The sequence below is a fragment of the Colobus angolensis genome, unplaced genomic scaffold, assembly GCF_000951035.1.
Source record: "Colobus angolensis palliatus isolate OR3802 unplaced genomic scaffold, Cang.pa_1.0 Scaffold116, whole genome shotgun sequence".
Lineage (NCBI taxonomy): Eukaryota > Metazoa > Chordata > Mammalia > Primates > Cercopithecidae > Colobus > Colobus angolensis.
The window spans coordinates 4133541-4157071 of NW_012112697.1; the positions used below are offsets into that span (position 1 = coordinate 4133541).

At 42.8% G+C, this 23531-nt stretch overlaps 2 protein-coding genes across 7 annotated transcripts in view; one reads left to right on the forward strand and one right to left on the reverse strand.

Annotated features, from left to right (window-relative positions):
- Positions 1 to 6347, forward strand: part of PKD1L3 (polycystic kidney disease 1-like 3) — a 91967-nt gene extending 85620 nt beyond the window's left edge. The window contains 5 exon segments of the mRNA XM_011962381.1: positions 239 to 399; positions 1646 to 1856; positions 2250 to 2351; positions 5693 to 5824; positions 6207 to 6347. Of these exon segments, the coding sequence (XP_011817771.1) occupies positions 239 to 399; positions 1646 to 1856; positions 2250 to 2351; positions 5693 to 5824; positions 6207 to 6347 (747 nt within the window).
- Positions 6348 to 6879: 532 nt separating this feature from the next.
- Positions 6880 to 23531, reverse strand: part of IST1 (increased sodium tolerance 1 homolog (yeast)) — an 83661-nt gene continuing 67009 nt past the window's right edge. For 2 of the 6 annotated variants that reach the window (XM_011961801.1, XM_011961792.1), the window contains 9 exons: positions 20073 to 20175; positions 19167 to 19347; positions 18651 to 18738; positions 14837 to 14920; positions 14243 to 14353; positions 13016 to 13216; positions 12323 to 12415; positions 10900 to 10948; positions 6880 to 8264 (listed from right to left, as the gene is read on the reverse strand). In XM_011961801.1, the coding sequence (XP_011817191.1) occupies positions 8065 to 8264; positions 10900 to 10948; positions 12323 to 12415; positions 13016 to 13216; positions 14243 to 14353; positions 14837 to 14920; positions 18651 to 18738; positions 19167 to 19347; positions 20073 to 20160 (1095 nt within the window). In that variant the 5' untranslated portion in view covers positions 20161 to 20175 and the 3' untranslated portion in view covers positions 6880 to 8064. The remainder of the gene's footprint in view (positions 8265 to 10899; positions 10949 to 12322; positions 12416 to 13015; positions 13217 to 14242; positions 14354 to 14836; positions 14921 to 18650; positions 18739 to 19166; positions 19348 to 20072; positions 20176 to 23531) is intronic. The other 4 variants (XM_011961808.1, XM_011961817.1, XM_011961826.1 and 1 more) reach the window with 4 other exon arrangements.

The window sequence follows — 23531 nt, forward strand, 5'->3', positions numbered from 1 at the left end:
AGAAAAAGAATAAATGTATCCAATGGAAGTTGTATTCGAAGATAACTTTTCTGTAAGCAGCATTTCTGAAGACTACAGAGCTGAACTAAGACCATAACACATTTGTCCAAGTGAGATCTGATAAACGCCTGGCAGTGTGCTTTGCTCATAGACATCAGCTGCGTTCATCACACTTGAGCAGGGAGAGACCTAGTTAGTCTCTCAGACAAGCAACAGTGACTGTGCTGTCTACGTTTAGGGTTGTCGGCTGAAACAGCAGAAGTGGAGGTTCTTCACTGGGAGAAGAAACATTCTGGACACAAGTATAATCCTCATTAGCTTCATCATCCTGGGGCTTGACATGAAGAGTATTTCTCTACTTAGGAAAAACATGGCACGATACCGTGATGACCAGGACAGGTGAGAGGAAGCCTGAGGGGCACAGCATGTTCCTACCTCATGGCTCAAGTTTCCCGGTTATACACAAGTATTCTTTCAGACTCCCCTTCCTTCACTGCCCTACCAGATCTGTATTTGCATAATATTAGAGTTAAAATAGAACATGGACTCATGACCACAGCAGAGATAACAGTGAACTAGAAGCCATTTAACTGCTGGTCACATTGAAGAGCTCTTCTGTCTTCATTAGTGCTTAGGTATGTGCTTAAGGATAATGCATTTAAATTTCAGAAAGGCCTGGAATTGGTCATTATTTTGCCCTCTGGCAAAGGCATAAAGCCTAACGCAGGACAAATAATCCTTTAAATAAAACCACAACACATAGTCCATCCTTTAAATGCAAAGGGAGCTGCTTTCTGGGTAGGGATGTTCATCCATTCACTCATCCATACTAAGAGATGTTTGCTGTCCCTTTGGGCACCTTCTCTGGTTTTTCCCATGGAGAGGAACATCTATGTTTCCCATGCCAAGTGGTGCCAAGTGGTGCTTCGCTAACCTTTTCGTCAGTGGCCAACAGCCTGGGCAGTGATCTGTGTAACTGTTCCTGAGGCATTGTTTCAAGTAGGCCTTGTGGAGAGCAGTTTTATGCAGGCACAGCGGATCTGTGCAGGGCACCAGTTGATAGTGTCTGTGGGGCTCCTTCCGAGTAACCTGGTTGCTGCAACCTAAAATTATGGATGTATCTCTCACAAAACAAAATCTAATTGCTGAGCAACACCCCTCACCTCTAGTCTACCTTCCATCATTTTGTTCTAAGCTTTATTGCACCTATTACATCAATCCTGTACTGCAGAGAACACAGGATTAGTGTGCCACAGAAAACAGAACAGCAGCATGGCTCCTCTCTCTGGGCTGAGTTAATCTCCTTTTGAGAGGAGAGATTTGGCTCAGAGCAGTGCAGGAGGCTAGTTTTGCTTCCCAGGATGAATTTGGAATAAAGAAATCAGCTAGAGGTCACATTTTAAGGTTTCTTCGGCACAGCTCCCAGTGCAATCCGCAACGGGTAGACCGCTTGAATAATCCGTGGCCTTCTGTTATTCCCATATCCACAACTCACAGGAGGCCACACTAGAAAGCAGTTCTCACATCAACAAGCATTTGACCTCACAGGACTCAGGGCTGCCGCGCTCAGCAGCAGGGGCGCTGGGGAAACCGTGGCATAGGCGCATGCTTCCTGCTCAGTAACTGTCAGCTTTCCTTGGTGCAGGTTTATCAGCTTCCATGAGGCAGTAAAAGTGAACTCCGCTGCGACTCACCTTGTGGGCTTCCTGGTTCTGCTGGCAACCGTTCAGTTATGGAACCTGCTGCGTCATAGCCCCAGGCTGCGGGTCATCAGCAGGACCCTGAGCCGAGCCTGGGACGAGGTGGTGGGCTTTCTGCTGGTCATCCTAATCCTGCTGACAGGCTGTGCCGTTGCCGTAAGCCCCCACGTTGCTGTCTCTCCTCCTTCGTGTGCTGTGGTCTTAGAACCGCATCGCTTCCCATAGAAACGGTCGCAACACAGAAACCCAAGGTGGTAGAGTAGGAAAGCTGGGTTTTGTTCTAGTTCCATACTTAACTGGTATGATTTAAACCCACACGTTTGTCTCTAAAATGGGGATAAAACTTAGCTCACATGGTAATATAAAGGTCAAATAAATTTCTATGAAAACACTATGTTATTACAAAGGAAGTTTATTCTTTTGGCATAATTTGGCCACAAGGAATTTCTTTCCGTTCCATTGGTTCTATGTTGACCACATTGCCAGGCACCTCAGGACAGAAAGGTGTGCGCTTGGCTTGCACTAACTGGCCTTTCTCCTTCTGTTAAGTTTAACCTGCTGTTTGGATGCAGCATCTCTGACTACCGGACATTTTTCAGCTCAGCAGTGACTGTTGTTGGTCTCCTGATGGGAATTTCTCACCAAGAGGAGGTAAAAATAATAATTTGCTTCCTCACAGAATTCTATTTAATATATTGAACAAGGAAAATTGGGGTGCCCTTAGGAAAACAGCCCCCTACTGTAGACTGCACACTGGAAAGGGGGAAAATTTCAGTCCTTTGCTCTTCTGCTTTAAGGTACTGCCTATGCACACAGCATTTACATGGCTGTTGCTTTCAGAAATCTGCCCTTTCCTAAGCACTCAGTCCCTCCTTCCTCACTTCTTGTGTCCTTAATCTTATTGGCAAAGGACACTGGGACGAAGCTTGTGCTCTTGTGCTTGGCCAGATTAACATGATTCTCTGCTTCTCAATGGCCCTTTGAAAGTGCATTAACAGTGTAAGGTAAGTTGGTTCAAGCCATGAGAGGCCAAGAAGGGGAGGACTGCTTGAGGCTAAGAATTTGAGACCAGCCTGGGCAACACAGTGAGACTCTGTCTCTACTAAAAATAAAAAATAAAAATTAGCCAGGTGTGGTGGCATGCACCTGTAGTCCTAGCCACTCAAGACGCTGAGGAGAGAGAATTCTGTGAGCCCAGGAGTTGGAGGCTACAGTGAGCCATGATCATGCCACTGTACTCCAGACCCTATGTCTATTTAAAAAAAAAAAGGCCAGGTCTGGTGGCTTACACCTGTAATCCCAATACTTTGGGAGGCTGAGGCCAGCAGATCACTTCTGCGGTCAGGAGTTCAAGACCAGTCTGGACAACATGGTGAAACCCCGTCTACTAAAACCACAAAAAAGAGCCAGGTGTGGTGGTGCACACCTGTAATCCCAGCTGCTCAGGAGGCTGATGCAGGAGAATCACCCTAACCTGGGAGGCAGAGGTTGCAGTGAGCTGAGATTGTGCCACTGCACTCCAGCCTGGGCAAGAGAGTGAGACTGTGTCTCAAAAACAAAAACAAAAAAAGTGACACAATGGAAGTGACAAAGAATTAGAAAAAACCTGCCATTTAAGCAGTGAAAGTGGCAAGATTTTGATCATGGTTGATCATTCTGATGATCTAGAAATCCAAAATTACTAATTAAAATAGGTAGGTTCAGTTTATAAATGTTGTATCCGCAGGTTCCGCATCCACAGATTCAACCAACCCCAGAATGAAAATATTGGAAAGGTACAATAAAAAATAACACACATCTTAAAATACAGGAGAAGAGTCAGGCATGGTAGCATGTACCTGTAGTTCCAGTTACTTAGGAGGCCAAAGTGAAAAGATGGCTTGAGCTCGGGAGTGAGGCTGCAATGAGCCATGATTGTGCCACCGCCCTCTGAGCAAGACTGTCTCCCACAGAAAGCCACAAACTGTTATAACAACTATTTTATGTAGCATTTACACTATATTAGGTACTAGAGGTAATCTAAAGATTATTTCAAGTATAGGAGAGATGTATATAGGGTTTATGCAACTACTATGCCATTTTTAAAATGGAACTTTCTAGGCTGGGCACAGTGGCTCATGCCTGTAATCTCAGCACTCTGGAAGGCCAAAGGTGTGGCTGATCACTTGAGGTCAGGAGTTCAAGACCAACCTGGCCTACATGGTGAAACCCCGTCTCTATTAGAATACAAAAATTAGCCAGGCATGGTGGCAGGCACCTGTAATCCCAGCCACTCGGGAGGCTGAGTCAGGAGAATCACTTGAACCTGGGAGGTGGAGGTTGCAGCCAGCCAAGATCACACCACTGCACTCCAGCCTAGGTGACAGAGCTAGACCCTGTCTCAAAAAACAAACAAACAAGGTGAGTGGGGAAGACACTTTCTTAACCTGTAGGGAAGCTTGCAATAAACAAAAAAAATAATAGGCCGGGCGTGGTGGCTCACGCCTGTAATCCCAGCACTTTGGGAGGCCGAGGCGGGTGGATTATGAAGTCAGGAGATCAGAAGACCATCCTGGCTAACACGGTGAAACCGCGTCTCTACTAAATATACAAAAAATTAGCTGGGCGTGGTGGCAGGTGCCTGTAATTCCAGCTACTCGGGAGGCTGGGAGCTTGCAGTGAGCCGACATCGTGCCACTGCACTCCAGCCTGGGAGACAGAGCGAGATTCCGTCTCAAAAATAGTAATAATATAATAACAATAATAAAAACAAGGAACTTAAGCATCCTCAGATTTTGGTACCTGTGAGGGGCCCTGGAGCCAATCTCTCTCAGATACTGAGGGACAATTGTAACTGCTATTTTGGCGAACTAGGCTGTTCTGTTGTGGTCCTAGCTCCAATAACTAGGGGATGAGCCTTCACCACTGGAGCACTTCATATCCTAAAGCTGTGAAGGAAGTAAACAGAATAACAAACTTGAGCTAACACCTGCTTTTTGGGGAAAAAAGCGAACTTTTCTGCTTTGGATGTAATTGTAGATAAAAATAGAGTAAAAATAGAGTAAACATAAAAATAAAGAGTAAAAAACATAGAGTAAAAAACATAAAAAATTAAAAAAGAGTAAAAAACATAGAAAATTAAAAAGAGTAAACAGAGTAAAACTGTACATAAAAATAAACTGATTGGAAAAAAAAGTCTTGTAGCACAAACTGAGATTGCCCACATTATCTGGTTCACCTGAAATTGTTATAAGTATTTTTAAGTAGGTAACAGTTTGGTACTTAAAAATATTTTGTCATACAGGAGATTGCCATCAGGGTGTTGTTATAATCATCCCCTCTGTTGGGATATTTTTAAACAGTGCCTAGTGGCAACTATGAATAGGCCAATACCAAGGGAAAATAAATACCATTTGTTGAGAACATCTAAATTTTTAAAAACTGTGTTATGGGAACCATTTTAGGAAGCCCAGAACTTGGTATTTACTTATGCAGAAAAGTAAAGAAAGGCAGAATTCAATGCTTATACCTTTAAAAATGACAATGAAAAAAAAGTAGTACTATAAAGCCAGTTTTCTGTGGCCAACCTGTTAATTTTTATTGGAATGCTCCTGTATTTACGGTTGTAGTTTGATATGGCAGAGACACTTTGCATTCTCACTTCCGGCATGCATTTATTCTTTCAATGTTTGTGACCCCCTTTTAGCTTCCATGAGTAGATGTATTTTCTGGAATTGCCAAAATTCATGTGACATTTGAATCATTTCCAATTCCACTGCGACTCACCTGTTTTCTTGTGAAAGCCCTGTAGTCAAAATTATCTTAACCTCCTTAAAATGCTCTTCTGTCCATTTAAAAGTATTTTCCTTCTTAGTATCTTTGTGCCTGTCTCCCTAAGTTTCCATTGGATAAGCTTTTCTTCTGGAAAGATCCCAAACGTTAGCATGTAGCTTATGTTTGTAAAGTAGAAACTAAATTGTCAGTCACTAAAAGTGTTCTTACTGTTTTCCCAGGTTATCGATTTAGACCCAGTCCTGGGCACCTTTCTGATCCTCACCAGTATCATCTTGATGGTACTTGTGGTAATTAATCTTTTTGTTTCTGCCATTCTCATGGCCTTTGGAAAAGAAAGAAAGTTGCTTAAGGTAGGTAACTAAAAGATAAACTAGCATGCTGTTATATCACTGGGAAAGCTCCACCGTAACTGCCCCTAAGATTACAGGCTGACATAACTTAGAATGCACAGTATCATATTCCCTTTATTAGTTTCAAAAGCTCTGCCAGTTATTTTCCTAGGAAACCCAATTTATAAGACTACATAATATTCTATAGCCACTGTCCTATAAATAGCTGGCTCTCAACCATTGATTAGTGGAAACACTCCAATGCCTGACTGTAAATTATCAAAGAAATATATCTTTACTATACATTTACTAATTTTTAAAAAAATCTTTGGTGCTTTTTTCACTCCAGTATTAGCAGTAATTTTAATTTTCTCACTTTTCTCTTTTTGTCTTCAATACTCAGAAAGAAGTTGCACTAACAGATATGCTGCTACAGAAGCTCTCAAATTTGTTAGGAATCAGTCGACCCCAAAAAACCTCATCTGAGCAAGCAGCCACGACAGCAATGGGCACTGACACTGAAGTTTTAGATGAACTACCTTAATCCTGTTATCTCCTATTTGGCTATTTCCTAGCATATTACTACTTATCTTTGCATGGCATAGCTTTAAAATTATAATATACTTTGTTTTTAATTCTGTAAGTTAGGAATCAAAATCCCCTTGGTCCCAAGTCCTTACTTACGGATCTTGGCACTGTCAAGATAGGATTAACAATGCAAGAATACTACGAGACAAACTAGCTCTGCTGCCAAGCAGCAAGTAACAGAACACTCATCACCCATGGCCCAGGATGGCTGCGGGAAATGAAGGAGTCAGAATTGAGCTCACTGCAACTTACTAAAAATAAACATCCAAGGATGAGGCATGGCAGATGCGGAGCCCTGCCACGGAGGAGGACAAAGCAAATTCAGATGCTATCTGGGCTATCTAAACACAGATCAAAATGAGCCCTGCACTGCTCCAGGAACCCTGACAGTAAGGGCTGGTTTACATGGATCACTTAGTTAAAATATTCTCCACTAAAATCCAGATTTATATACTTCATCATCTGACCAAATAGTAAAGAAAGCAGGACACAGGATCTTTAACTTTATTAGCAGCTACTGAGCTACAGAATACAAACCAACTGAAAACATTCAAGGCTGCCTGAAGCAGGTATGTACAGGTATACTACACAGAAGCAAAAGCTGTATCATCCAATCCCAAAGCCACCCCTGTGGGGAAGGATGACCTTAGCTATGGGCCAAAGGAGTACAGAAGTTACAACGTGAGAGTCCCATCCAGCCAGGAAAGCAGTGAACAACTACAGCCACATGGGCACCAAAAATTTATCTGAGATTAGTTTTAAAGGTTCCATGAATCAAAGTTTTCAAATGAAAACAGGTACCCCTCTTTTCCTGTAGACTTTCCAGCTCACTACCCAAAAGACTTGAGTACTTCTATTAAGGCAGCTGGAAGCCCACCCTAGACTTGAATGGCAACTTGTCCTTTCTCTGCCAGTAATGCAATCCAACAGAATATTCTACGGGGAAAACAATTTCCACAGTGCCGCCCTCTGGTACAAGGGAAACACAGCACTCAAAGCAAAAAGGCCACAGAGGGCTCCCTGAGAATCCAGTACAACTAAGCGAGGCCTTCAACTGTGGAGACAAACTTTGCAACTGGATCCCGGTGGGACAGTGTCCTGCGACAAGGAGTAGTGTATATGCCAATGAGAGGGCCCAGCTTCCAGGAACAGTTACAATGGTGTCCTGAGTCACTTTCTCTCTCCCACTTGCATTCGAGAGTGAGAAAATACACACTGTGGCCTTGATTCTCACTCACAATCTCCCTGTACAGAGAGGTTTGTTTCTAAGTCTGGAACCTCAACACGAGGCTGGGATGCTTCATGACGTACTCTCTCCCCCTGTCCAGCCATCTTTGGTGGTCTCCCCACAGTACTTCCCCATCTTCTCACGCTCCTGTGGAGGGACCATGGGACGGGCCAGGGGGAAACCTGGGACCACTCTGACAGGAAACGGACAAGCACAGCTGCCAGGAGTCAGCTGCTCCAGCCTCAGTCTCCAGTTGTTAGTCTCAGGATCAACAGAGAACTGGAAAGCAGCAGAATCTGGAGGAGCAGGAAGAGAGCCCAGAGGAGGAGTGTTGTGCTCAGTGACAGTTAACAGATGAAACGTAATTTCATGGAGATTCTTTGTTACAAGGAGAAATTGCTCAGTTTCAACTCCCAGAATGTGAAAGTTGCCTGGTTTAAGAGACCTATGTTTTCTTTTTCAGCTCTTCAAACCTTCGGGAAAGATCATCAAAGTCAATGTCTTCAGATGCTGAGGTGCTGGCACCAGCAGATGCAGTTGGTAGTGTGTCTGGCACAGATGGCAACTCTGGTAGGACAAAGTTGTCATAGTTATCCGCAGGTCTGGAAGGAAGCTTTGCAGAGGCTTCTGGCTTGGGTCCAGGACCTAATTAGGGCAAGGAGCACAATGTTACAAAACACCAGAGAAATGACTCAGATCCCCTTTGGCAGTAAAAATAAAATGATCAAAATACAGAAGAAAACCTTAGTTCAAGAACTTTGAGTCTCGCTCCTGTCACCCAGGCTGGAGTGCAGTGGTGTGATCTCAGCTCACTGCAACCTCTGCCTCCTGGGTTCAAGCGATTCTCCTGCCTCAGCCTCCTGAGTAGCTGGGATTAAGGCGCACACCACCACACCCAGCTAATTTTTGTATTTTTAGTAGAGATGGGGCTTCACCATGTTGGCCAGGCTGGTCTTGAACTCCTCATCTCAAGTGATCCACACACCTCAGTCTCCCAAAGTGCTGGGATTACAGGTGTGAGCCACCACACCTGGCTAAAGAAATTTTATTTCTGAAGGCTAATAAACACTTGAATGACAGTTAACATCTACAGTTTCTTTTTTTTTTTTTTTTTTTTTTGAGATGGAGTCTCGCTCTGTCGCCCAGGCTGGAGTGCAGTGGTGTGATCTCAGCTCACTGCAACCTCTGCCTCCTGGGTTCAAGCGATTCTCCTGCCTCAGCCTCCCGAGTAGCTGGGACTACAGGCGCCCGCCACCTCGCCCGGCTAATTTTTTTGTATTTTTAGTAGAGACGGGGTTTCACTGTGTTAGCCAGGATGGTCTCGATCTCCTGACCTCGTGATCCACCCGCCTCGGCCTCTGGGATTACAGGCTTGAGCCACCGCGCCCGGCCACATCTACAGTTTCTAATTAGAGTTGAATGCTATCTGTTTTACTTTCCTGTGGTGAGAAAAAAGTTTAAGGGAAATCAAAGTGGGATACATGTGGCCACATCCACAAAGCAATCAACTGTTCCCTTTCATAAGGTCTGCTCCTTTACCAACCAAGTCCAAGGAGTGATAATAGGATTCTGCTAGAACAAACATTGCTTCCTTAAGAACCAACATTCTTTAGGGATTGAGGGGCAAAGTTTTTTTAAAGGAATATAATGTCCAAGTTATTTGATACAACAGTCTGGTTTCTGCAAGTTCTAGAATCAGGAAAATTAAATTACAAAAACATCAAAATAGTGCTCTGACTCTGGAGGGAAGGGCAGAGTTGACTGGAAAAAGGGAACTTTGAGGTAAGAGTAACACTGCATACCTTGATCAGAAAGTGGAATCTGTGTGTGTGTGTATACACCTAAAATCTATGAGTTTTTATTTTAAATGTAAATTATATCTCCATAAGACAACTGTCTAATTTTATGTATTTATTTTTTGAGACAGAGTCTCCCTCTTGCCCAGGCTGGAGTACAGTGGCACAATCTCAGCTCACTGCAACCTCCGCCTCCCGGGTTCAAGCGATTCTTCTGCCTCAGCTTCCTGAGTAGCTGGGATTACAGGCACCCACCCACCACCACCATGCCCAGCTAATTTGTGTATTTTTAGTAGAGACAGGGTTTCACCATGTTGACCAGGCTGGTTTTGAACACCTGACCTCAGATGATCCGCCCATCTCGGCCTCCCAAAGTGCTGGGATTACAGGTGTGAGCCACCGCGCCCGGCCTCTAATTTTAAAAGTATTCTTCCCTCTGGTTTTTGCTGGTAGGTAGTATCTTAATTTTTGTTTTTTAAGACAGGGCCTCACTTTTGTCACCCGGGCACCCAGGCTGGAGTACAATGATAGCTCACTGTAACCTTGAACTCCTAGGCTTAAGAATGCCTCTTGAGTAGCTGTGATCACAGGTCCACACCAAGCTGAGTTTTTAAAAATTTTTTGTGGAAACAAGGATCTTGCCCAGGCAGGTCTCAAACTCCTGGCCTTAAGTGATCCTCCTGCCTCAACTTCCCAAAGTGCTTGGATTACAAATGTGAATCACCATACCTGTCCAGTACTTTTTTAAATTGAGTAGATAGCTACATGAACATGTTTGCTTTGTAAAATTCACTGAGCTGGCCAGGCATGGTGGCTCATGCCTGTAATCTCGGCACTTTGGAAGGCTGAGGCGGGCAGATCACGAGGTCAGGAGTTCAAGACCAGCCTGACCAACGTGGTTAAACCCCGTGAACTAAAAATACAAAAATTAGCTGGGTGTGGTGGTGTGCACCTATAACCCCAGCTGATACTCAGGAGGCTAAGGCAGAATAGCTTGAACCTGGGAGGCGGAGGTTGCAGAGTCAAGACTGCACCACTACACTCCAGCCTGGGCAACAGAGCCAGAGTCCATCGCAAAAAAAAAAAGAAAAATTGAGCTATACACTTAGCATTTGTACTTACTTTCTCCTCGACATCTCTTTAATGCCCCAACTTAAAATTTGGTATTTTGAGGCACAATGGAAGTTGAAGCAGCAATAACATAAAGAAGTCATGCATGACTGAAAAAAACCAGAAGGATGAAAAAGAATAGTGATATCACTGACAAAGAGGGAACATGGGAGCTTCTTTTGGGCTAGGGACGGTCTTTTATCTTTGGAAGCAGGATATCCTGAGTTCTATTTTAGCATTTGGGAAGAGAACAGGGCATGTAAATAGAATTCCATGGACTTGGAAACAGTCTCAAAGGGAGGAACAATGAGAAATGAGAAAACAGCAGAGGGTTCAGCACTGAGCCCTGAAGGTTTCTGATTGACACTACTCACCAACAATCTGTGCAGAAGAGATATTCTTATCAGCATTAACGTCATCTACCTGAAACACACAGATTGTTACCAGAGGAAACAGCAATGGCATCACTGGAGAAAGTACTGGTATAAGCCCCTGTGTTTCCAAAAGCTAAGGTGCTCATCAAATACAACAGAGCCTGTTCCAAAGAAACTGCCCCTGCATTTCTTCCAATCCTTTGATTGGAAGATACCATGTTGAACTCCTTTGATTTTGAGACAGGGTCTTGTTCTGTCACCCAGGCTGGAGGGCAGTGGTACAATCACGGCTCACCACAGCCTCCACTTCCTGGACTCCAGCCATTGCCCCACCACAACCTCCCGCATAGCTGGGACCACAGGTGTGCAGCACTATGCCTGGCCAATTTTTGTATTTTGGGTAGAGACAGGGTTTTGCCATGTTGCCCAGGCTGGTCTCGAACGCCTGCCTAAGCCTCCCAAAGTGCTGGGATTACAGGCGCGAGCCACCACACCCAGCCCCATGTTGAACTCTTAACTGCCAAGCAGAGAAAAAGAAAATCCTTACTACACTATGACAACTTTAATGATACTTTCACCTTTGGGCAAAGGGAAAGTATTCCTGAATATATCTGTAAGAACCAACTCCTCAAATAATGATGAAGATTTTCGACCTCATTCCTACAAACAGCTGTGGGTTATGCCGATGCATGCAAAACCAAAGCATAAGAAAAACTCAGGCCCAAGGTAGAACACATCAGCTACAGATGGGAACCAAAGGAAAGAACAGAAAGCAAGCTCAGGAACAGGAAGATCTTCTTAGATGAGTAATTTACATAGCAAATGCCACACCAATTTGTTTCTCAGTAAAATACTAGATGGAGACAGGTCTCAAAAGGCCTACAGTAACTGAAGAAACAAGGCTGGTCAAAAACCAGTAACCTAAACCACCTACAGTTAGAGGTATTAGCTATTCATTAGCAAGTTTTACCTAGAATACTAAAATGTGAAATCAATGCTATTGGCCGACATGTAACTGGACATTTCTGATTATTCCTTTACATGTGTTAAGAACATGTAAGACTAATATTTTAATAATAATACTTTAGCATCACAACTATATCAGCTCAATGTGAGTATCTGCCTAGTCACTCAAAACAACTGGTTAAGTGCCCTCATAGAGCACTACAACTTTCTAAGAAATCTGTAGTTCCTTCCTGATTCCTGGCTTAATTGCAGTCAAAGCATTGCTACCAATGATACTGCCATCACCACCATTCCCCATTTCCAGGGTAGTGTTATAAAGCAACATAAGACTCCCAAAGCAAAAACGATGACAGTACTAGGAGTTGATCAAAACTCTGCCTTTCCTGTGGTCATTATTTTGCTCCCTCTTCATGGCATTCACTCTCCTGTTGCTTATAAAACAGGCTCAGGCACTTACAGATTCGTACGATGGGGGAGTTGCTGGTATCTGAGGTGGATGAATATTGGGAAAGGCCTGAAAAGTCCCCATTGGCAATCCATTGAAATCTGACTGTAAGAGGAGAAAGGCAACATCAGAGACACTGTCTCCAGTTTGCAATCTCGAAGGTCTGAGTATTGGAAGGGAGAAATAAATACATGTATATTCCCATACTAAATATATATAAATATTCAAGATCCTTAAAAATGCCCAAAGACCACATGTGGTCAGGATTCCAGATTTATAAAGATCTATAGCCAAAGGCTATTTAATCAAGTGCTTCAGTGTTTACAAGGGAAAACTCTAATGAGACTTTCTTACTAGCAATGACCATCTTATCTACAAAGGTTTTTCTGCCTGATAATAATTGGTGGTTTATTCATTTGTGGAAAAAGCTACTAGTATGACTATAACAGATCACAAAGATATTCAGTAAACCTATATGAAAAGTGTTTTTCTGGCACCATCTCTATAGATTTTCCTACAGCTGAACTAAAAGATCTTCTTTGAATCCAATGATTTTTTCCCCACAAGATGACTGCCAGCTAATACCAAATGTTCTTACTGCTGACTGCTCCTGACAACCTACAATTCCTGAGTGTATTCACAGAGCCAGCTTGTCATCCTCTGTAACATTTTCTAAAGCTCACACCCACACTTATGTATACTTACTGGTCCCTTTGGCAGTGGATATGAGAAAGGCGTATTTGCAGATGGCATGGGCATGGGCATTGGCATTGGCACCGTTCCATCAGGTCCACCAACTGGTGCTGTGAACCCACCACCCCCTCCTCTTCCAGGGCCTCCTTTCTTCACATCATCTGTGAATCCAACATCAATAAGATCTGTATCTACCCCAGGAGGAGCTTCTGCCTGAGACAAAAAGAGAAACCCATGTCATTAACACATGTCCAAGACCAGGTTCCCCAGAAAGCGTACTCAGATGGAGATTAGCATGAAGCAAGTTTACTGGAGTGCTTCTGAGATCACCACGTGTGAGGGAAAAGAAGGCAGAGTTAGGTGGAAGGAGAAGTTGGGCTGCAATACAGTCACAACAAAGGCCTCAGCCAATTAATTCCCCAATGACTTCTGCAGCTGGAATGGACCTGATGGTGTCTCCAACTGGGGGTAATAGGGATGTCTGAGCAGTACACACCAAAGCATACACCAGACCCCACTGACCTTAACTGGTGGATGATTTTATTTTATGTATTTATTTTTTGAGATGGAGTCTCGCTGTCGCCCAGACTGGAGTGCAGTGGCGTGATTTCGGCTCACTGCGAGCTCTTCCGCCTCCTGGGTTCACACCATTCTCCTGCTTCAGCCTCCCAATTAGTTGGGACTACAGGCACCCGCCACCACACCCGGCTAATTTATTCTATTTGTAGTAGAGACAGGGGTTTCACCGTGTTAGCCAGGATGGTCTCAATCTCCTGACCTCATGATCCACCCGCCTCAGCCTCCCAAAGTGCTGGGATTACAGGCGTGAGCCACTGTGCCTGGCCAACTGGTGGATGATTTTTTATCCCTGTATCCTCAGCTTTCTGTGCACTACCTGACACATGGTGGGTACCCAGTAAACGTTTCGGGAACTCTTTGGGCCTTGGGGCATTTCTTCCTATGTACAGGAGGTTTCTCAATTCTGAAGTTCACCAAAAAGTAGCAATAATAGTGCCATTTTACATTTGTATCAAGGTTTGGACCTTCTCAGTGTTGTTATTCATCTAATTCCTTCAGTTCCCTGTGAGATATGCAGGCACATTTATTGTCAAAAAGCTAACTGGACGAAGGTTTAAACTCACACAAATTTAAGTTCATGCAAAGAATATGGATTTTTTTTTTTTCAAAGAAGGTCATACCTACAAATTCATTTTTCTTTGTATTCTGGGATAAACTTACCATGACCACAGAGTCAGGTTCATAGGGTACATTGTAATTCTTGGCAATTTCAATCAGGTATCTCTCCACCAGGATTTTGGGTGGGGCTTCCACACTCAGCTTGTGCATTAGCTGTAAGTAAAAAGTAAGATGCATCTATACCAACCAGCCTAATCCTAACCTCACTATGCAAAGTTAGCTCCTCTCATTTTACAGGTAACATTGAGGAAAAAAAGGTTGAGCAGTTAAATTTTTTTCAGAGTCACAAGACACATCAGAGGATCCAAGTCTCTTCACATTCTCATTACACATGACCCAGATGCTGGTAAAAGACAAGACTGCTGCCTTCCACAGTTCAATTCATCCACCACCCTCCCCACCTCACTTCCATCCTGCACAAACGACATGAGGTACACAAAGTGGGGAAGTGGAGTCAGGAATGACAGCAACCAGAGGAACTCAGCAGGTGTAAGGATTGGACCACACTGCCAGCCACACAGCTGAAATGTGAAACCCTATACTGAGCCATACAGTGGTACCCACTAGAATTGCCACAGGCAATACAATAAACTGCTCCCACATACTACTTTCATGTTTACCAAATATGTTCATTACCCTGTCATTCACAGTTCCAATCTGGTTGGTCCTACATAGCTTGCCATATTCCTTGCTATACTTGGCACAGAGCTGATCAGCAACCTAAAAAGAAAAAGGATAGTAAATAAAAATAGAGACCACTCCAACAGACTGCTCTATGCTTCCTCCTGGCAACAGTAAACATGCGTCTATTACAAGATTTCCAAAACACTGGAGTCTGCAAAACCTTAAGGGGTACACATTAATCCACTATTTGTTCATCCATCCATCCATCCATCCAATGAGCAGCACTCAAGTGCCAAACACTATCATGAGTGTTATACAATGTAAAGGAACAAAATAGATACTGTTCCTACTCTTACAGTCTTACATTAATCAAATTGTACAAAGAAAAAAGTTTCCTCTTCAAAGTTTCCCTTCTTGTTAAAGAATAAATCATAAATGTTAGAAATGTTTCTTCTGAGGCCAAGTGCAGGGGCTCACGCCTGTAATTCCAGCACTTTGGGAGGCCGAGGCAGGCAGATCACAAGGTCAGGAGATTGAGACCATCCTGGCTAACATGGTGAAACCCCATCTCTACTAAAAAAAAAGAAATGTTTCTTTTAAAGACTAACTTCCTTCAAGATTCCTTGCTTTGTGCTAATAACTCTTTGTTAACCCCTATCCCATGTAACTATTAAATATAAGAAAATAAATACATTCTATGCCCTTGTACTTTAACCAAGATGCTCACAGGCATGTCTCAGCTCGCAGCCTAAGCCCCTTCCTTATTTGGGAATGTTACTACTTTTCTAAGTCTTCTCATAAGCAACTTCCTCTCTTCCTTTGTTCTCCCTTGCATATATCTATTTTTTAAAGTTTTAAAACCTTTAGCCAAATGGGTGCAGCCTCGACTGTGAGGTCCAGTTCCAGCCAATGGAATCAGGACACAGCAATAGGGTCCAGATGTGTAGGATATAACTATTTTTACCCCCTTTGTTCAGTGTGCTCTCGCTATTGTTCCATCTGCGAGAAGCACCCTTTCTGCAGAAAGTAAAAACTGCCTTGCTGAAAGAATTAAATTTATATTTGAGTGCTATTTCTTTGTGGCACCGTGGAACAAGCATTTCTAACAACAACACAGATAAAGGCACAACTGCAGCTACAATAAGTGATACCAAGTGAAGGCACAGCATGCTATCACCAGCTTCTAACAGCAGAATCAAATCTGATCAGAAAAGTCAGGAAAGGTTTCCTGAAGGAAGTGATGCTTTGCTGAGATTTAAAGGATGACTAAGGCATGGTGGTTCATGCCTGTAATCCCAACACTTTGTGAAGCTGAGGTGGGCAGATCACTTGAGCTCAGGTGTTCAAGACCAGCCTGGGCAACATAGCAAAACCCTAGTCTCTATTTTTAAAAGACACAAAAATTAGCTGGGCATGGTGGCGTGCACCTGTTGTCTCAGCTACTCGGGAGGCTGAGGTGGGAGGATGATCAGTTGAGCCCAGGAAGCCGAGGCTGCAGTGAGGCAAGATCGTGCCACTGCACTCCAGCCTGGATGACAAAGCAAGACCCTGTCTCAAATAATTAAATTAAGAATGACTAGGAGTTAACTAAATAGGGAAGGAAGAGCATTCCAGGAAAAGAAAACAGCAGTGCAAAGCCCTCTGGTGGAAAAAAACAAAGTCCTCAAGCCTGCAATCAGCCAGTGAGCCTCTGGTACAGAGACCAAGGAGTGTGGTAGGAAACGAAGAAAGGGAGGTGGGAGCCAGACAACGCAGGACCATGTAGGCCGTATAAGGGAGTTTTGTTTCTATCACAAGAGCAACAGAAAGCTACTGATGGGCTTTAAAGCAAGAGGTCATGACAGGATCAGAGCTGTGTTTTGGACAAAACCCTCAGGTGGTTCTGATGGAATAGCGAATAGATTAAAAAAAGCCAAAGCAGGAATAGGAAGAATACTCAAGAAGCTACTCTCACTTTCCAGACAGGAAACGATAGTAGCATTGGACCAGAGTGGTCCCAACATTCCAGGAGCCCAGTAGGAGAGTTCTCACTGTTCATTATGAAGACTTTCAGTGGTACCTGGCACCTATGATTTAAATGGCATTTGTCTTTTATGGTTTTTGTTTTGGCTGGTTTATACTATACAGAGATTATTTTTATTCACATTAATGTATCACTCTGTTTATAGCTTTTGAATTTTGTAACATATTTAAGCCTTTTCCGAGATTAATTTTAAAGGAGTACAGAAGAGACCAAAAACGGCCGGGTGTGGTGGCTCATGCCTGTAATCCCAACACTTTGGGAGGCCGAGGCGGGCGGATCACAAGGTCAGAAATTCAAGACCAGTCTGGTCAACATGATGAAACCCCGTCTCCACTAAAAATACAAAAAACTAGCCAGGCACCAGGCACCTGTAATCCCAGCTACTTAGGAGGCTGAGGCAGGAGAATCACTTGAACCCAGGAGGTAGAGGTTGCAGTGAGCCAAAATTGTACCACTGCACTCCAGCCCAGGCAACAGTGTAAGACTCTGTCTCAAAAAAAAAAAAAAAAAAAAAAAGACTACATAATAATCAGTTGCCTCTATTGTCCCTCTTCTCTGCCCACAAAACTCAACGACTATCCCTGGCACCCTACTGGACTATCCGAGGTTTATTCTCTGGGGAGACTAAACTAAAGGAACTCGAGTCTACACACAGGAGACAATAGTGATACTTACAACAGAAGAATTAAGTGTAAGTCTTCTATATATCAAATAGATTTTTGGCTTCCTTCTCCACTGCGCTCTCAGAAATGCTGGCAGCCAGCTTATACACTCTAGGCAGAAAATAGGAGGATTCTGGAGAAAACGACCAACCCAAGGAAAGATGACTAGTTCCTCACAGTCTGGAATTCCTCCAAATAAGAGCTTAGTCAGATCACTCAGCAATGAAGGCATCTGGCAGTAAAAACCCACCCATGCACACAGGAAGTTCCAATCTCCTTTTTAGTACCTCACTCTAAAATGTAAACCGACACCCAAGGACCACTAAATCTTTGGAAAAGCTTCTACTATAAAAACTAAGAAATATGAAAAATGAACTTGAGAGAAACAAACATGACAGAAGTTTAAAAATTAACTATAATTAATATCCTCAGAGACTCAGAAAACATTGTAGCCATGAAACAAACAGAGTATGAAAAATATTCAGAGAATTTTTTAAAAAACAGCTCTTGAAAAAAACCTAGAAAACAAGGAAATCTCAGTAGATGGGTTGGGAGATAAGAATGAGACAATTCCTAGGAAATAAAACAGAAAGGCAAAGATGTAGAAAATAGAAAACAACACAACTGAATTTGTATCCTAGGAGTCAGTACCATATCCATGTTGTGATGTGCAATTTTCTGGTTAATGTCTGTCTCTTCTGCTAGACTCTAAGCTACAGGAGTATGGCTGGTGCCATATTTTGCTCACCACTATCACCCCCAGCACTCACACAGCTCATACAATTTACTTAATAAATATTTGTGGAATTAATAAATACAGCAAAAACATCTGTCACCTTAATGTTATTTTAACTTTACTCCTTTACACTTATATAAGAACTTTTCTATTTGCATAGAGCTAAATAACATTAAGACAAAACTGGAGAACATGAAACTTTGCTTCTTAAAAAAATTACTCAAGTTTGCAAAACGCTGTTCTATTATAAGGCTGAAAAAGAGAAACACATTTACAAAACCTATTTCAAAAGCAACATAAGAAGGGTACAAAATATCTGGTCAAATCGGCAGAAGTTACTTATATTAACCAACCTTTCTAACGATATGAAAAGCCACAGACATCACTGAAACTACTTGTACTCACTATTTTCAACTCAGCCACTTCTGACTGGAGTCGAGGAGCAGCCCAGATCAATGTAGACACAGATTCAGCCAGACCAGAATCTAGTTCCCTAATCAAGGAAAAACAGTATTTTTTTAAAACATTCTTTAAAACAAACCATCAAAATCCTAGCTTTTGTTTCATATACTTTATAGCCTCTGAAGCTATTTTGTGAATCTCACTAGATTCTCACAGTAACTCTAGGCTTCTAGCCATTTTCGTAATCTTATTTTACTTTTGGAGAAACTCAAAACTATGGAACAAGCCCAAGGCCATGAAGTCGGAAAATGGTTGAGCCAAGATTCAGATCTAGGCTTCTCAGTTTCAGATTCTGTATTTTTGTTTTACCAGTTATCTACACTGAGATCAGGCCTTTAAGCAACTGTTGGGAAGCAGATCCTTGGGCATGTGAAATAGTCCCTTAATGCAGAAAGAGACCGTATTACTCCTTTCTCAAATTCCAGAAGTCATTTAGGTCTTCGAATCAAAGTATCTTACTTCATAGACTGAATAAGGCCAAACCGAGCCAGCAGCAGGTCACAGTACAGCTCCAGGATCTCCATGGCCTCCACGAGGTAGTCTTCCCGGATAATGTGCTCAACACGGATCCGAGCTCGTTCATCTTTCCCAGCAGCCAGATAGTCAGCAATCTCCTTTCTCGCTTTCTGGGCCAGTTCCGCTAAGACACAAATTCCACTCCAATCTCACAGTAGAGCACTGGCATCTGGCCTACAGGCCAATCTCCCCCCAGCAAGAAGAACTGGGTGGTTTCTATTATATCCTAGCTCCTCTCCCTTAGCAAATCTAATCCCATCCCATCTACTGTAGAATTTGCTACTCTGTCTAGGTGAGAAAATATAGTTCATGTGGCTTGACATTTCCAACTCAGGAGTCAGGTGACCTAATTCCATAACAACAGTATGTCCCTTTCTCTGCAAAAAAGGTACTTACTCTATTAGTCACAAAGGGCAGAAATGCATCCAAAGCTTAAAAGATATGATCCCAGGCCAGGCATGGTAGCTCATGCCTGTAATCCCAGCACTTTGGGAGGCTGAGGCAGACGGATGGCTTTGAGGTCATGAGTTCAAGACCAGCCTGGCCAACATGGTGAAATCCCGTCTCTACTAAAAACATGAAAATTAGCCAGGTGTGGTGGCACATGCCTGTAATCCCAGCTACTTGGGAGGCTGAGGCACAAGAATCACTTGAACGGTGGAGGTTGCAGTGAGCCGAGATCACGCCACTGCACTCTATCCTGGACAACAGAGTAAGACTGTGTCTCAACAAAAACAACAACAAAAAAAGATACGATCCCTAAGACTTCATAGTACTGGCCTCAAAGATCCACTACTGGGGTGCTAGTATCCAGTGATGTATTTTGGAGAAAAAAAGTACACTACTCACTTTTTTTCTTCTCCAACAGTTTAAGGCGATTTATGACTAATCTCAAATTCACTCTTAAGCGCTCAGCTTTAAATCCAGAGCCCAGCATGCTGTGCTGTTCCTCCTAGAAACAGAAGAAGCACAATGACTATTTTCAAGTCAAAATTAGTTCAGGAACTAAAGCCTCTTAGGGGTGAATTATGTGAAACAATAAACCAGAGTGTTTTCCTAACACAGGAAAATGACATGCTCTAATTCACATTTTTTACAGATTGTTTTGGCTGTTGTAAAGAAAACTGATTGGGGAAGGATAATACTGGAAGCAGGAAGATCAATGGGAAGGATATTATTATCATCCAGATAAGAGATGGTAATGGCTCAGACTAGGGTGGTTAGCAGCGTCAGCAACTGGATTTGAAATCTACTTTGAAGGCACAGCTGAAAGAATTTGGTGACAGATGAAATTAATACCTAGATATTGGCAGGGGGTGGTGTGATAAAAAGATAAAAAAGCAGAAGGGCTCCCTGCTTCTCCCAAAAAAATCTCAACAGGGATGGCAATGGGGAAAGATGATCGAATTTAGACCCATAATTGAATATATTCTCATCTTAACTCCCCAAATCCTGCCAACAAGTCTCAGTCTTTGGGGAAAAGTTAGTACCCAAGAAATATCATTGACATCTACTCATGTACAGAGTTACACAAAGGGGTGAAAAGTCCAAGAAAAAACTGCTCTACAAAATTCTACAACAGACGGCTCTTTACCAGGAATTTCACTGAAGAGTAGAGTTACAGTCAACAAAACCACCCCTCCTCTACCCACAAGACTTTAGGGTATACCATTGTGCATTGACCACTGTGCATTCTATTTCAAAACAGCACAATTTCTATTTCTCTAAATTTAAATTCTGGACTCAAACTTAAAAACATGTAATATCCAAACAAAAGATAGGTCAAACAAAGTAACTGAGGAACAGACAAATCAAAAGAGCACCAAAGAAAGAAACAGTAGGAATAGTACTTGTCTATTAGTGAATTAACCACTAATAAAAAACATCAGGGCCAGCCGCGGTGGCTCAAGCCTGTAATCCCAGCACTTTGGGAGGCCGAGACGGGTGGATCACGAGGTCAGGAGATCGAGACCATCCTGGCTAACACGGTGAAACCCCCTCTCTACTAAAAATACAAAAAATTAGCCTGGCGTAATGGCGGGCGCCTGTAGTCCCAGCTACTCGGGAGGCTGAGGCAGGAGAATGGCATAAATCCGGGAGACGAAGCTTGCAGTGAGCTGAGATCCGGCCACTGCACTTCCAGCCTGGGCGACAGAGCCAGACTCCGTCTCAAACAAAAAAAAAAAAACAAAAAAACAAACAAACAAAAAAAACAAAAAAACATCAGATGGGTTTTCCTTTTGTAAAACTGCCCCCAAAAGCCTTTACCCTACATTTAAGAATTAACCTAAGTCCCAGGTTAAAATGGGGTTTTTACGTCATCAAGTATCTGGAATCCAGCAATTGAATTACGTTCAATACATGCAATAAGTATTTACTGATTACCTGTATGTCAGGCGTTGGCTTGATGCTGGAGATAAAAAGCATAAATTAAGTACAGTCCTGGCCAGGTACGGTGGCTCACACCTGTAATCCCATCACTTTGGGAGGCCAAGGTGGGCAGATCATGAGGTCAGGAGATGGAGACCATCCTGGCCAACATGGTGAAAGCCCATCTCTAATAAAAATACAAAAAAAAAAATAAATTAGCTGGGCATGGTGATGTACACCTGTAGTCCCAGCTACTTGGGAGGCTGAGATAGGAGAACTGCTTGAACCCAGGAGGTGTAACAGTGAGCCAAAATCGCACCACTGCACTCCAGCCTGGAAACGGAGTGAGACAGTGTCTCCAAAAAAAGAAAGAAAGAAAGAAAAAAAAAAAAGGTACAATCCCTGTCCTCAAAGGAACCTGTATTCTACTGGAAAAACAACAAACAAACAACAAAAACAACCCCAGCACTTTGGGAGGCCTAGGCGGGCGGATCACCTGAGGTCGGGAGTTCGAGATCAGCCTGATCAACATGGAGAAACCCTGTCTCTACTAAAAATACAAAATTAGCTGGGTGTGATGCTACATGCCTGTAATCCCAGCTGCTTGGGAGGCTGAGGCAGGAGAATTGCTTTAAGCCAGGAGACGGAGTTTGCAGTGAACCGAGAACACTCCATTGCACTCCAACCTGGGCAACAAGAGTGAAATTCCGTCTCCAAAAACAAAAAGCTAAATAGTAGGGTGTGAGTGTGGTGGCTCATGCCTGTAATCCCAGTGCTTTGGGAGGCCAAGGTGGGAGGATTGCTTAAGCCCGTGAGTTCAAGACCAGCCTAGGCAACATGGAGGAACTCCATCTTTACAAAAAAATACAAAAATTAGCCGGGCATGGTGGCATGCACCTGTGGTCCCAGCTACTCAGGAGGCTGAGCCAGGAAGACTGCTTGACTTCCAGAAGCAGAGGCTGTGGTGAGCCAAGATCACACCACAGTATTCCAGGTATGGTGAGAGAGCAAGACTCTGTCTCAAAAACCAAGAGCTAATTACATATAAAGGACTCCTAAAACTCAACAACAACGTGATTAAAAACTGGGCAAAAAACTTGAAGACATTTCTCCAAAGATGATATACAAACAGCCAACAAGCATATCAAAAGTGCCAATATCATTAATCTCTAGAGAAAGGCAAAATGAAATCACAATGAGATACCACTTCACACCCATTAGGATGGCTACTATCAAAAAAAAAGAAAGAAAATTTCAAGAACTGATGAGGCTGTGGAGAAAACGGAACCCCTGTGCACTGTTGGTGGGATTATAAAATGGTACAACCATTACAGAAAAACAGTATGGCAGTTCCTCAAAAAATTAAAATTAAAAATGTAACTACCATATAATCTAGAAATCCCACTTCTGGTATATATCTAAAAGAACTGAAAGCAGAACTTCAAAGAGGTATTTGCATACCTATGTTCCCAGCAGCATTATTCACAATGGCCAACAGGTGGAGGCAACCCAAATGGCCACTGAGAGATGAATGGATAAACCAAATGTGGTCTACACATACAACAGAGCACTCATCAGCCTTAGAAAGGAAAGGAAATCCTACCCATCACATGCTATGGATGAACTTTGAGCACATCATGGTAAGTGAAATAAGCCAGTCACAAAAAAAAGAAATACTGTAAAATTCTACTTGTGTGAGGTATCTAAAATTAGAGAAACAGAAAGTAGAATGGTGGTTGCCAGGGTCTGGGAGTAGGGGGAAATAGGGAACTGTTTCATGAGTACAGAGTTTCAGTTTTGAAAGATGAAAAGTTTATGGAGATCTGTTGCACAACTATGTGAGTACATACTACTGAACTCTACACTTAAAAATGGGTAAGTTAGTAAATTCTGTCATGTTGCCATGTGTTTTTCACCACAGTTAAATTTTTTAATTCT